The following is a 14170-nucleotide window of genomic DNA, read 5'->3' on the forward strand; positions in this document are numbered from 1 at the left end:
ATATTCCAGTTCTTGTTGAATGGAATGTTCTATATATGTCAATTATGTCAAGTTGTTTGATAGCATTGTTCAATTCTTCTCTGTTCCTACTGATTTTCTGTTTGTATGTGCTATCTATTCCCAAAAGAGGAGCACTGAAATCACAAATTATAATTAGATATCTTTTTATTTCTACTTTAAGTTTTCTGAGTATTTGCCTTACATATTTTGAAATTTTATTTGACACATACACACTCAAGATTGTTACATGTGCTTGATTCTTTTAGTGAAATGACATTCTTGATACCTGGTAACATTTCTAGTTGCAAAGTTTAATTTACCTGATATTAATGTAGCCTCTCCAATTGTATTACGCTTGGTGTGTCATGGTATATCTTTTTCCATCCTTATACTTTTAAACTATCAGTATCTTAATATTTAAACAGGGTCATTTACAATTAAATTTGAGTCTTATATCTTTACTAATGTGCTGTATCTGTTCATAACTGGACTTTTTAGTCCATTTATATTTAATATAAATTTTAATATGATTAGATTTAGGTCTATAGACTTGATATTTTTGCTGAATAAATAATTATTTCATTTTCTTTCCTTCAGCAGTTTAAATATTCTTCTATGTCTTCTGGTCTCCATTGGTTCTGACAAAATGTTAGAGGTAATTTTTTTATTTCCTTCTATAACTCCCTGCCCACCCTTTGTTGGGCAGGGGGTTATAGAAACTTTCAATATTTGCTTTAGGGGTTATCTCCTTTAGAAAACTGCTCTTACAAAACAAGAAGTGCTCTTCTTTTTATTGTCATTTATATTTACATAACGTGTTCTGTCTGCCACCTTTATAAGACTGCAACCTTTTTGAAGACAGAGATTATATCTTTCAGCTTTGGACTCTCAGTTTCTAGCAAAAATGCCTTTCAAATAGTAGGGAATCCCCCAAATGTGTCTTGAAAATAACTGATATTCAACTTAACTATACACTGCTTAAGGTCAAAGAACATGAGGTATACTGTATGCATTATACTGGTATTCAACAAGTACAGAGTGAAATCAGTGTTTCAATATGTTATGGAAACTTATGGAATCCTAAAAGTATATTTTCAACATAGAAAGATAATGAAACAATTGATTCCAAAGGTAAGAGTATAGAAGAAATGAACTCATAAGTTCTCTTTCACCCCCAATATTCTGGCTCCGAATCGACTTTTGGCAACAGGCATTTTATTTCTTAGCCATAGGCAGCTTTGGATGAGGGTGGAGTGCTGATTTTACATTTAACACATGATATTGGTTATTTATTTGGATGTTTTAATTTACAAAATTTGTCTAATTCTTCTTTTTAGTTTATGTGTTTTATGCATATTTTATGACTGAGGCAAGAATCATTAAAAGACTTGAAGTTAACCAAGCATTCCTTTTGTTCCATTGTATGACTAGATGTGTTGTGTACCTATATGTTGTGTCCTGAATTCCCAAGAGTTTGAAATGATGTTAGACACGGAGTTGCAAGGTCAGAAGGTGGGAAGATTAGAAAGCATAAATGCTCCTGTGATTAACTGATTTTGGCAAATTTTGGCAGGAAGTTGTTGCATATTTGGAATCACCTTACAGCGGTAAAAGGTAAGAGAGAGGAGAAAGTGAGTTAAGGTTGTACATTGTTAACTGTGTTCTGAGCATGCTGCATACATTATCTCACATGATTCTCACAGCAACTCTTCAGTATATACTGTATATAATTACCTCACATCCCCGATTACACCGCCAAAAAGCAAACAACTCCCCAACCCCCCTACTCCAAAACTCAAATTCTAGTATTCAAGCTGTTAAGTCTGTATTTTCAGTTCAACATGGAAAGAGAGATTAAATAAAAAGGTTTACCCTTTCAACTATTTTGAGCTATTTATTTACAAAGGTAATAAGGCAAAATGCACTGTTAAGATGTATTTCAGTACCTCTCCTGTCATCTCATATGCCCCTTCCCTATTTTATTTTTCTCCTTAGCACAGAACATTAGGATACCCTTAATTTGTTGACTGGCTTGTATCCCCTACTGAAATGCAAGTTTACAAGGGTTAGACATTTTGTCTATTTTGCTATTACTGTATCTTTTTTCATGAAAAATTTTTTTCTAGTCAAATTTAATAATATTTTCCTTAACGGTTTTCTTCCCTCATTTAAGAAGGGTTTTCTTACCTCAATACTATTCAGTAGTCTGTATTTTAAAAAAGATAGACTTTTAATCCTTATCCTAAATTTATATAAACATATGAAATAATCTATTTTATATTATCCCTCGGATATTTACCTTTGTCCCTCAGATAGCTGCCAAGTGAATAGTCTCATTACATACAATTTGAAATCCTACTCTCATTATATTCCAAATTCTAAATGTTTGTGGGGCATTCCTGTATGCTCTATTTCAGCGCATAGCCTCAGGCCTGCTGCCTGTTTTGTAAAGAAGTTTTACTGGAACACAGTTACATCTATTCATATACTATTTTCTACAGCAACTTTCCTGCTACAAGGCAGGGTTGAGTAATTGTAACAAAGACTGAATGTCCAGCAGAGCTTAAAACATTTACTATTTGATCCTTTAAAGAAAAAGTTTACTAAGTGCTCTATTCTGTTTTATAGATTTTTGATCTATTCCTGAGCCAATATTATGCTGTTTTAATTTAATAAAGATGCTTTTTGATATGTTTTGCTATCCAGTAACCTAAGTTCCTGACCCCAATCCAGCAACAATTTTTCTTTTTTAAAAAATGTCAGATATATTCTTGTTTATTTTTATCTTCCAAAGGCATTTAGAATCACCTTCTCAAGCTTCACTGAAACATCTTGTCTGGATTTTGAGGATGACTATATTAAGTTTATGGAGTTTTCAAATGCAGAAACTTAAAAAATACCTGGTATCTACTCATGCATGAAAATGATAAATATTTACTTTTATTTCAGTCTTTGCTTATGTCTTTTCAGTGTTGCTTAGAAGCTTTCTCCAAAAGGATTGAGCTGACGTTTTATTAGGTTTACTCTTAGGAATGCTACACTTCAGGTTACCATTTTAAAAACTGTCTTATTAATTCTAATGCTTTTCTGGTTGATTCTCCCAGATTTTCTAAGAGAAACACCATATTGGCAGACAATGATGCTAGTTTTGCCCTCTGCCTACACAGTATCTGTACCTCTTATTTTTCTTGGTTTACTACTAAGGCTTCAGCATAGTAATGCACAGTAATGACAATAGACAGGAATGTTTACTTTTGCCTTGATTCCATTAACTTATCATTTAGTATATTTTACCAGGTTAACTTTTGTTCCAAACTCTTTTGTGACTTTTATTAAAGTAAGTATATGTTGTCTTGTTAGCAAATGTTTTTCAGTATATATTGAGTAATTACATGTATCTCTCCTTTAACCTGTCATTATATTAAATTACATTAATATATTTCCTGAAGTTGAATTTCTCAAGAGTTGAATCAAAACTCACAGGTTTTGAGAATAGCAAGCCTAGAAATAAACCTGCACACCTACAGTTAATTAATCTTCGACAAAGGGGGCCAGACAATGGAGAAAACACAGTCTCTTCAGCAAGTGGTGTTGGGAAAGCAGGACAGCCACGTGTAAATCAATGAATTTAGAACACTCCCTCACACCATATACAAAAATAAACTCAAAATGCCTTAAAATGAAAACATAGGACAGGACACCACAAATCTCCTGGAAGAGAACATAGGCAAAGCATTCTCTGACATAAATCATAGCAATGCTTTCCTAGGTCTACCGAGGCAATGGAAATAGAAGCAAAAATAAACAAATGGGACTTAATCAAACTTACAAGCTTTTGCACAGCAAAGGGAACCGTAAACAAAACAGAAAGACAACCTATGAACTGGGAGAAAATATTTGCAAATGAGGCAACTGACAAAGCCTTAATTTCCAGAACATACTAACAGCTTATACAACTCAATAGCAACAACAACAAAACAAACCCAATCAAAAATGGGCAGAAGACCTAAATAAACATTTCTCCAAAGAAGACATATAGATGGCCAATAGGCACATGAAAAGATGCTCAACATTGCTAATTATCAGAGAAATGCAAATCAAAACTACAACGAGGTATCACCTCACACCAGTCAGAATGGCCGTCATTAGAAAGTCCACAAACAATATATGTTGGAGAGGCTGTGGAGAAAAGCAAACCCTCCCACACTATTGGTAGGAATGTAATTTGGTGCAGCTGCTATGGAAAACAGTATGGAGACTCCTTAACAAACTGAAAATACACTTACCATATGATCCAGCAATCCCACTCCTGGGCATATATCTGGAGAAAACTGTAATCTGAAAAGACACATGCACCCCAGTGCCCAATAGTAGCACTATTTACAATAGTCAAGACAATGGATGCAACCTAGATGTCTATCAATAGATGAATGGATAAAGAAGCTGTGGTATATATACACAATGGAATACTACTCAGCCATAAAAAAGTTTGAAATAATGCCATTTGCAGCAACATGGACATAGAGATTACTGATTACTGATTACTTACTAAGTAAAGTAAGTCAGAGAAAGACAAATATTACATGATATCACTTATATACGGAATCTAAAAAAGTGATACAAATGAACTTATTTACAAAACAGAAATAGACTCACAGACATAGAAAACAAACTTATGGTTACCAAAGAGGAAAAGGTTGGGGGAGGGATAAATTAGGAGCTTGGGATTAGCAGATATAAACTACTATATATAATATAGATAAACAAAAAGGTCCTATTGTATAGCACAGGGAGCTATATTCAATATCTTATAATAACCTTTAATGAAAAAGAATGTGTGTGCATATACATATAACTGAATCACTATGCTGTACACCAGAAACTAAGACAACATTGTAAATCAACTCTACTTCAATTAAAAAAAACTCACAGGTTTTGTTATGTGATGCTCTTATTTTCTTTTCTTTTTAAAAAGTTCAAGATGTGCTAATATTTCCTATTGTGATTACAACTTTCAAAATTTTTCTCTAGTTTTCAATCAGTTCTTAATTTTTATAATTTGAAGTTATGTTGTCATGTGCATTAACTTTATGATTGATATGTCTAAACAGGTTATATATTTATCAATATGAAATATTCATATTTGAGTGTTTTAATTTTTTTTTCTTGCCTTGAAGTCTTTCTCTTTTTAAGTCAGAACTTCTTATTCTTCCTTTTCTAGGCTCTTCATTCCATTTCTATTTGTCTGAGGTGCATCTCTTCTGAATGAGATAGATTTTGCTTTTATAATCAATCTGTGAATCAGTTACTTTCAACTGTGTAAAGAAACCATGTAGTTATTATGATTACTAATGTGTTTGGGCTTATTTTGTATATTTTTATATTTTTCTTGTCCTCCTTCCTACATTTTGAATTGTTCAACTTTTTATGGTATTTTTTTTCTCCAGTAGTTTAGGAGTGACAAATCTTATTTCTAGAACATCCAGTAGATATTCTTATTATTGGAAACTATATTTAAATACGTTTTATACTACTGTATAGAACTAATCAGTAATATTTAGCAATTTAATGTTTTTCGTTAATCATAATATCTCTAAATGTATTGTAAAAATTCAAATTTCTGTAATTTCTTTTGTCTCTAAAGAGATCATACACTTTGGAGATTTTCTTTTATATTACATTATTAAGTGATTTTAGATTTTTATCCTGTGTTTCTTCTGACTTCATTTGCACAGTTCTCTTTCAGGAATAGGAAACTGGGCTGTCCCTGTGTGTGTGTGTGTGTGTGTGTGTGTGTCTGTGTGAGAAAGAGGGCAAAAGACAGAGAAAGAAAACTGATTAAATACTTTACTTCTGTGCCATCGAAATTCCTGGCAAAGCACCTCGAGAATGCTTTTGCTTATTAACTACAGAATTGTAGGCACCTACAGCTGAAAAGAATCTTTGAGATTATCACATTCAATCTTAATAAACCAATTAACTAATTCACTTATAATTAATTCACTCAAATATTTTTGAGTACTTACTACGTTAGAACTATAGTTGGTGCCAGAGAGACAAAGATTAACAAGTAAAACGCTTTCCAACTGAGGATGCTCACATTCTAGTGGGTGAAGAGACACAGACACATGCACACATGTTTGTGCAAGGTTGTGTGAGGTTGGGGAGCATTCCGGGAGCAGCACTGCCTGAGCAGCTGCTCTCTGGTTGACTCTGAGACCGTTCGCTTTCCCTCAACCACTGCAGTAACTTCTGCCTGAGCATCAGCAGCGCCATGTTTGGACAGCAACACTTGTTAGAGTATGTGTTCCTACTGCACCCAAACCCACCTTCCAAACCCCTCCATCATTGGTCCAGATGTTTCTCCCTAGAGCTCATCAAAATATTTATGCACTGACCTTCATTTAGCAGACTTTTAGATATTTGCCTTCCAAAGTCTTTTACAATTAAGTTAAGCATTCTAAATTGTATATATTTCATTCTAATTGTATATATTTCACTCTTAAATTGCTGCTTTTGTGTGTATCAATATGGCCCTTAAACTATGCTTTTCAAATATGTACAAAATACTGCCGAGGTGCTTAGCTTTTGAAAAAGTGTAATGGGGCTGTCATTTCCTTTACTCAGATCACAGTATTTGTGCTTATTCAGCCTACTGCCACATTAACACGTAGCCACATCACAATCTTTCGCTTAAATGATGATGAGTCTTTTTCCCAAATAAGATGCCAAAGAGGTATTAAGTATCACAGCATTAAATAAATAAAACATAAAAAGAGAAAAATAATGATGTTAAAATAAAACAATAGTACTTACTTTCTATGGGCTCACACGTGAGGTTAGGACTGTAAAATATGCTAATATGCTGTCAGAGTCAAGAAGTCTAATGTGCTTGCTAGGGCTGGAACACGGCATTGGTTCCAAGTTTGTAATAGCCTACTTTGGCTCCTATTAAAATTGTGGTGAACTAAAATCCCTATGTGTACATATATAAATGGTTTCTATGTCAAATATATTGATTCTTCATTTCAGATACAGTTCATTTTATAAGTTCCTGCTTGATCATATAATTCAGAAGCTTATCTGGCCCACCTGATTCTCTGCCATTTGCAGATCTGACAGCTATACTTTTTGATGATCTTGCAAGGACTTGCTCCAAGCCCAAGGGTGAAACAAAGTTTCCTTTTTCTGCTCAACATCTATTTTGTATTGCTTTAACTCAGTATCAGTTAAACACAATTTATTTTTCAGAAGGTTCATCTGATGATTTTCTCATCGAATAGTTCACTGATACCTCACGGCATCATTATGATACTACCCTCCCCAATACTGACAAGCTATTAAATCATAAAAGTAGAGCAAAGGCATCTTGTTGTTAAGCAACTTTTAGTCATATTGAGTCAAACTGTAGAGACTGACACCTACACACTCACTGTGTAAACATATTAAGTCACTCTACCATGTTTTCCTATTAAAAATTGGATATAGTAAGTAAAAACAAGATAGGCATGGGATGCTTTCAGATCCCCTCAGTGGCCTTGCTACCACACATCCTAAAAAACAGAGTAAGATTTGAACTATTTTCACTGATGTTTTAAAGCCCCAATGGAGCTTACAATCCTCTACGAATGAGAGCTTAGCAACAAGTAGAAGGAGTTAGCTGCTGAAAATACAGCTGTGGTATGGTGGTACGAACAGAGCATAGCAGGAGGTCAAGGAAGGTCTCAATCAATTCACCTGGCAGAGGAAGGCGGGGGAAGCACCCAGGGAGGATTTTGTAGAGGGGAGGTTTGATTTGAGTCAGGCGTTTTTTAAAGGGGACGGTAAGGGAGAGTATTGCAGAAAGAGGGAAGAGTATAAGCACAGGAGAGGAAGATGGAGTTAAACAGAAAGTGTCATGATTAGTAGGAATTTTGGAGTGGCTGAAAATGACTGAAGGGACTTGTGTGAAGACAGATGAAGCTGGGAGGGTCAGCAGAAGCTGGGTCATGGAGGGCGCTGTCTGCCATGTTGAGGGTTTTGGAGTTGACTTTTTCCAGAAGAATGTACGTGTTCCTATAGTTTCATGGCAAGATCCTGAAGATTGCATTTTTACATTTTTATTAAAAGCCAAAATTAAAATCTTCTAAATTGAAGGCATCTCCAGTAGATAAGAAAAGAATCCACTAAGTTATGCTCCTCAACTCCTCAAATGCAATCCAGCCCGTTGCTGTGTTTCTAAATGCTGAACAGTTCAGTTTTTCTACTGATACGACCCTCTCATTTCTACCCCTTCATTTCAGCTGGTATGTAACCGCCATAAAAATAAGTAATTTAAAATCAAGTTTGGTAAAGAATGTATTGGTGAATTTCTAATGAAAAATTAAAATTAAGGACTATTGAAGATTATAGATTGAGAATTCATTTGACCCATATCTGAATAGCTTCTACTGACATTTTCAATATTTGAAAATACATCCTAATTCGCCGTGAGAATTTATCATTTTTTTTAAAGAATGTTTACATCTGGGGAGAAATATGCGATTTTCCCAAAACAATAATTAGATGCAGGTTACTTTTGAATATTTAAAAGAAAATCACAGGTTATAGCCACTGTATAATTTTTAATACACTAAATGTTAACAGACATATCTAAGGAAAACATACGCTCCTGACTTCTAAAATACTGCAATTACAGTTTATATTCAAGTTTCTGTATGAAAATATATTAAACCTACATATTTTAAACACTACCTTCTCAAAACTTAAAATTTCTCCTCTTATTTAAAATTTTTGTTATAATTCATTATCAATAGAACTCTTCTATAAACCTTGTTAAAGTACATATATAAAGCATATATAAAAAGTATTTATACATATACTTTGTTAAGGTATATATATGCTTTAGATATGGGATACACATCTGTATCTATATATCCATATACTGTCAGAAGAAAATAGCAAAAATGGCCACAAGTAAAAGTGAAATTCGAAATAGCTTTGCAAGTGCTTTGCAACATCCTTTTCTTTAATTATGGTAAAAGTATCATGAAGTGAACATGTAAATAAAATATTGAGAAAATAATTTGGTTTGCTTAGTTTCAGCATGTACTGTTAATACCTCAAGTTAATAAAAATTATGGTTTTTATGGTATTGCTATTTTTGTTTTTTTACAGAGCAGGTACCTCTGTTGTTTTTTTTTAATTTGAACAAGGAGGTGGATGTTTTCTTTTGAGAGGTCATGTATTATACATTTTGCTATATATTTCAAATAGCGAAATATTCCTTTGAAAAAATTTAAGTAGTTTTCATGTAATAGTTACTGTGGGTTTCTAAAATAAGGACAATTGATCCATTAAAAGTTTTTACAGAGAGAAACAGTGAAATTTCATATGCATCTGGTTCCACAGTTACATTCTCGTCCCAAATTGCTTATCCTTCAAGTAAAGCCATCTCCAAGTCTGCTTAGGAGGATGAGACTTTTGCAACAATGCAAGGGGAAAGAAAACAGTTAAATAAAACAAGCACGGGTGTCATTTACACTGAAGTAGATTTCACACAAAAGCAACACAAGGCAACTGCTGACGGTATCTTTTAAACAGCCAAATGGCATCTGTAAAGCCTGAAGATCTGAAAAAAATGTATTTATATCAAATGTATTTATAAAAATCCGTTCTGAGGTTTGTGAGAAATAAGTTCAATCTCCTTTTTTCCCCAAAGTATGCCTGGTATATGTGCTAACTTACTGAATTCATCCTTCATGCAATTCCAGTTTATTAAAGAGGTTAAAAATTTATAAAACTCTGATGGGATATGGTTTTAATGCTTCATCACACTACCCATCATTTGCTTTTCAATCTAGATCAGAATGATCTTTCCTACTTCCCTGCAATCACTTACCTGCACAGCTAATATTTTCTGAATACTCTCTTGAGAGTCTATCTGGAACTTGGCCAGCCTCATCTGGCTGTAGAGGACCACCAGTTCGAAGTGCTTCTGCCACACCTTGTGTATCCTTCTTTGCAGCTGACAGAACTAAAGGGAAGAGGGAGGGGGAAAAAACACAAGTCAGAGTAGGAGAGGAAATTAATGGCGGTGTTCAAGAAGAAGGATGGAGGGAAATATAGAAAGCAGTCAATAGCCCATTCTGCACTGCACGGCCCTGACAGGAATTTCACAGTCTCTTGATTTTTCAGCCCACTCATGTGCATTCATCAGAAACCAGTCACATCTGGCCGCCAGGATGGGGGGTTAATTTTCTCTAAATGCCTCAGCAGTTTTGTTCTAGCTGAGGCAAACTCTGTGACTGCAAAGCTGATGAGTAAAATATTTCTACTTCACCCAGTTTAACTCAAAACCGATAGCCTCGGGACATATTGAAACTTTCTTTAAAAAATAATCTTGTGAAGCTTTTTTGAATGGCACATCAGGTCAAGCCAAAGTTTAAAAACGCAACTTTAAGACTTTGATGGACACCATTGCTTCTTTTTTCCCTCGTAAAGCCTTACCATTGCTTGGCAATGTGTGCTTTCGAGCATGACAAAACTAAAGAGAATTAACTTAGCCATCAACCGCTGAGGGAGAACAATAACAGGGAAGAAATTTCCAGCTAGAACTCCCCATTAATCTGCCTCCCTCTGACCATGTGACACAGAAACATCTCACTGCACCGAAGTACAGTGAACGCAATGTTTAGAAGTGACACTTTAAATATGGAATCTATACAGAGAAAGAAATATTTCTCCTGTGAGGCATTCTCTCTCTTTTGGAAATTTAATATAAAATCAACCAAACAAACAAAAATACACAGTATGAGTGTTACCAAGACAATGTACATTCTCTCCTTCAACAGTTAGCATAGCCACATATTACAGAATTGTTATAATTAGGTTATCTTCAAAGAAATAAGCTTCATAAAAATCAATAGAAAAAAATCTTAAAAACATTTATCCATAATATATTCTGTTACTGAAACCCCTTTTGTTTTTGGTAATGTGGATAATTGCTTACATTGATTTCTTTATAGGGTATTTTGCAGAATGAAAAAACATACGCCAAAAATTTCATGTCAAACATTTCTTCATAAAAAAATAAAAACATGTCCATTTTATATTCTACTTATTGATCTGGTTACTGATTACAGGTAAGACATCCTTTGCAAAACTTCATCAAACAGTGTATATATGACTTTTCTGCATGCATATTTCAATGAAAGAGCTTACTTAAAAATAATCATTTAAAAAATAACTACCTGGTGCTGCATGTGAATTGTTTACCATCGTTATCTTCATTATGAATTGTAACAAGCAATACATAGGTATGTGTGTAAACCCACAAAAAATAAAGCCTCTATTCCTGGTTAATAGGTTAACTTAGAAAAGATAACCTTGAAACTATAGATATTTCAGGCTTGCTCAGCTGAAACACATGACCTGAAATTAGTTTACAGGCATTTCAGATAATTTAGGCTATTGAATTAAATAGAAACACCACTTTTTGAAGAAGAAAATCAGTCAATATTAAATTTTTCCTGTAATATTTTAATATATATTTAAATACATTATTTTAATAATTTTAATATAAAAAATTTTATGTCAACTCTGACAGCCAGTGGGGGGGTATGCTGTATCTTGATATACTCCTTAAGACACCAGGATAGTTTACTCACTGTATTATATTATTATGATAGCCACAAATATGACAAAAGACAAATAACAGATGAGTTCTAGAGGGACTCCTTAAAGAGAAGGTAATGTTTTTACAAGAGGATGTATTTCAACATGTGGAAGTGGGAGCTGGTCAATCAAAGTGAACTGAAGGGTAATATTTCCCATATCCACATCTTAAATGAGAAGCTGCTATATATAGTACGTTGATTTTATTCAGCTTTCTGTATTCTAGATTGAAGTAGCCATAAAGGCCTTAACTTAGTCCATATATGAGCATTAACTGAAGCTACCTAAGTAGAGAAGTTCCTTAAGTATTAATTAAGAAAGAGTAGTATCTTAAAAAATTTCACAAAAATCTATAGCTAATAGGTCTCTGGAAAAAGAAAAACCAGGACAGGGAAAAACTGCAGGCATTCTTGAACCAGAATCCAAAAAAAGTCACATATACATGTGCACATTATTAAAGACAATAAGATGATCAACAATATATATGGGAAAATATTTGAGGCACTAGGAAGGAGGGCTGATTTAAGAGTTGGCCATGATGACAACTCTTTTAGGCAAGCAGTTCTGATAAAAGGCTAATTGTAAGATGTCAGTGGACAGTTGATCACTCAATAAATATTTATTAACTCAATAAAGTGAACTGGTAAAATTTTAGTGGCAAAAGTGAAGCAGTGAACGAGACTCCCCGGAACTTACTAATTAATGAAAGAAGAGGAAATAAACCAAGTAAATGCAAGACTCACAAAATATGTAAGGGGAAAATTAAGGCAATACAGAGTTAAGTCGTGACAGGAAAAGTCCTTCAGGTGGATGCAGAATTTAGGTTGGAACACCAAAGTAACTGAAATGTTTTTTGATCTCTTCCACTTCACTTAACCCAATGTTTCTGGAATGAAACATTCCAATGATTACATTCCTGAGGCTTAATCATTTATTCCTGCACTGATTACATTCCTGGCCTCTCAGTCAGATTTTAGGGAAGGTGGGGTGGGAAGAGGGAGAAAATGGTAGAGAAACACAGAAGGACAGTGAGGGAGACAAACACAGTGGGTGGGGGGTTAGCAAGGGCACTCCGAGGACCTGCCAGGTACTTAGAAGTAAGAATGGAATTTAGAGTCATTGCCAGATGAGCTGGACTGCTGGTTAGCCTCAGGCAAATATCTCAAGAATTTTGGAAGAGAATGGAATATTTTCATAGAAAACGAAGGAGGAAGCATATTAGAGCAGAAAGAGTCATGTTGGGAAGAGATCCTCAATTTCATTGCCCTCACGTTTGTGTAAGAGAAGAGGAAGTGAGGATATTCAACTGTGTCAGGAAACCTGAATCAGGAAGCAGCTGGTGTGTACTCTGAGTCAGTTAAAATAGAAGAAGGAAGGAACAGCCTTCTGACAGTGGTTTCTGACCAGTGTGAATCTGTAGCACATTTGGTAAGCTCGGCTCTTACACCTGCTTTGTGAGCTCTTTGCTGGAGGAAGCCCAAAGATGGAATTCACTGATACTTCTTTTGAGCTAGTGATCATTATGTACATGCTCATGAAGAGGAAGATCAGTCAGTGTCCATTTTGACACGGTGCTGGTGATCTTCTGTCAATATGAACATTGTATATAAAGTAAATTTGTGAGCATTTGTGAGCACTGCATATAATGTACGGTATATATTTATACGTTTGATAAAAATACCTCCTGATGAAATTTGATTAGGCTCTTGAAATTTATTAATTTATTTTAAAGCATGATACTCTTTGACAGTAAAATAGAGTAAATTAATGTTGTCACTTACAAGAATGAGAGAATCTCTATTTTCCTGTTTTAATACACCGAATTATATGGATTCTGTTTTTAATCCAAGTTATTCTGATTACCTACATAAATTCATGACAGGTGCTAACTCCTATATATCACATAAACCTGGCCTTAATACTACATGTTATAATGCATATATTACAATACACAAAGCCCTCTAATTATATGGGTTTAGATTTATATTATTTTATTGTTGTTATGCATGTAAAAACAATACAATATGCTAAGAATAAAATAACACTAACTGATACTGCAATTCTAGGTTTCAAAAACATTATCACTAGCCATAACCAAATTAGCACCAAAATATTGCCTTATACCATTCCTATGTTTTCAGTATTGAGATTAGAAATTTCAAAGCACCACATTCTCAGGTATTTTCCAGGGCCAGGCTGGAGCATAGGATGATCTGGTTTGTATCATGGAGGATGTAAGAATAAAGTTAAGCCTTGCTATACCTTGCCCAAAGGGGACAATTGGGACATGTTGGGAAGAATGGGGTAAAATAGTGCTGAGTATATTTGTTATTTACTGTCAGAGATATAAAGTGTTCATTTAAATGTGATTTTAAAAATAGGCCCTCAAATTATTTGATAATCTTCCCTTTAAGAAGTTAAACAGCAATTCCCTTCCCTTGGAGTGTGGGCTGGACTTAGTGACTCTCTTCTAAAGAACACACATACACACACACACACAGCTGTGGCTTCTGTC

General features: G+C 34.3%; 1 protein-coding gene across 1 annotated transcript in view; it reads right to left on the reverse strand.

Annotated features, from left to right (window-relative positions):
- CCDC178 (coiled-coil domain containing 178) overlaps positions 1 to 14170 on the reverse strand; it is a 280794-nt gene that overhangs the window by 17661 nt on the left and 248963 nt on the right. Inside the window, 1 exon segment of the mRNA XM_032467208.1 lies at positions 9881 to 10015. Within this exon segment, the coding sequence (XP_032323099.1) occupies positions 9881 to 10015 (135 nt within the window).

This window comes from Camelus ferus, chromosome 24 (assembly GCF_009834535.1).
Source record: "Camelus ferus isolate YT-003-E chromosome 24, BCGSAC_Cfer_1.0, whole genome shotgun sequence".
Taxonomy (NCBI): Eukaryota; Metazoa; Chordata; class Mammalia; order Artiodactyla; family Camelidae; genus Camelus; species Camelus ferus.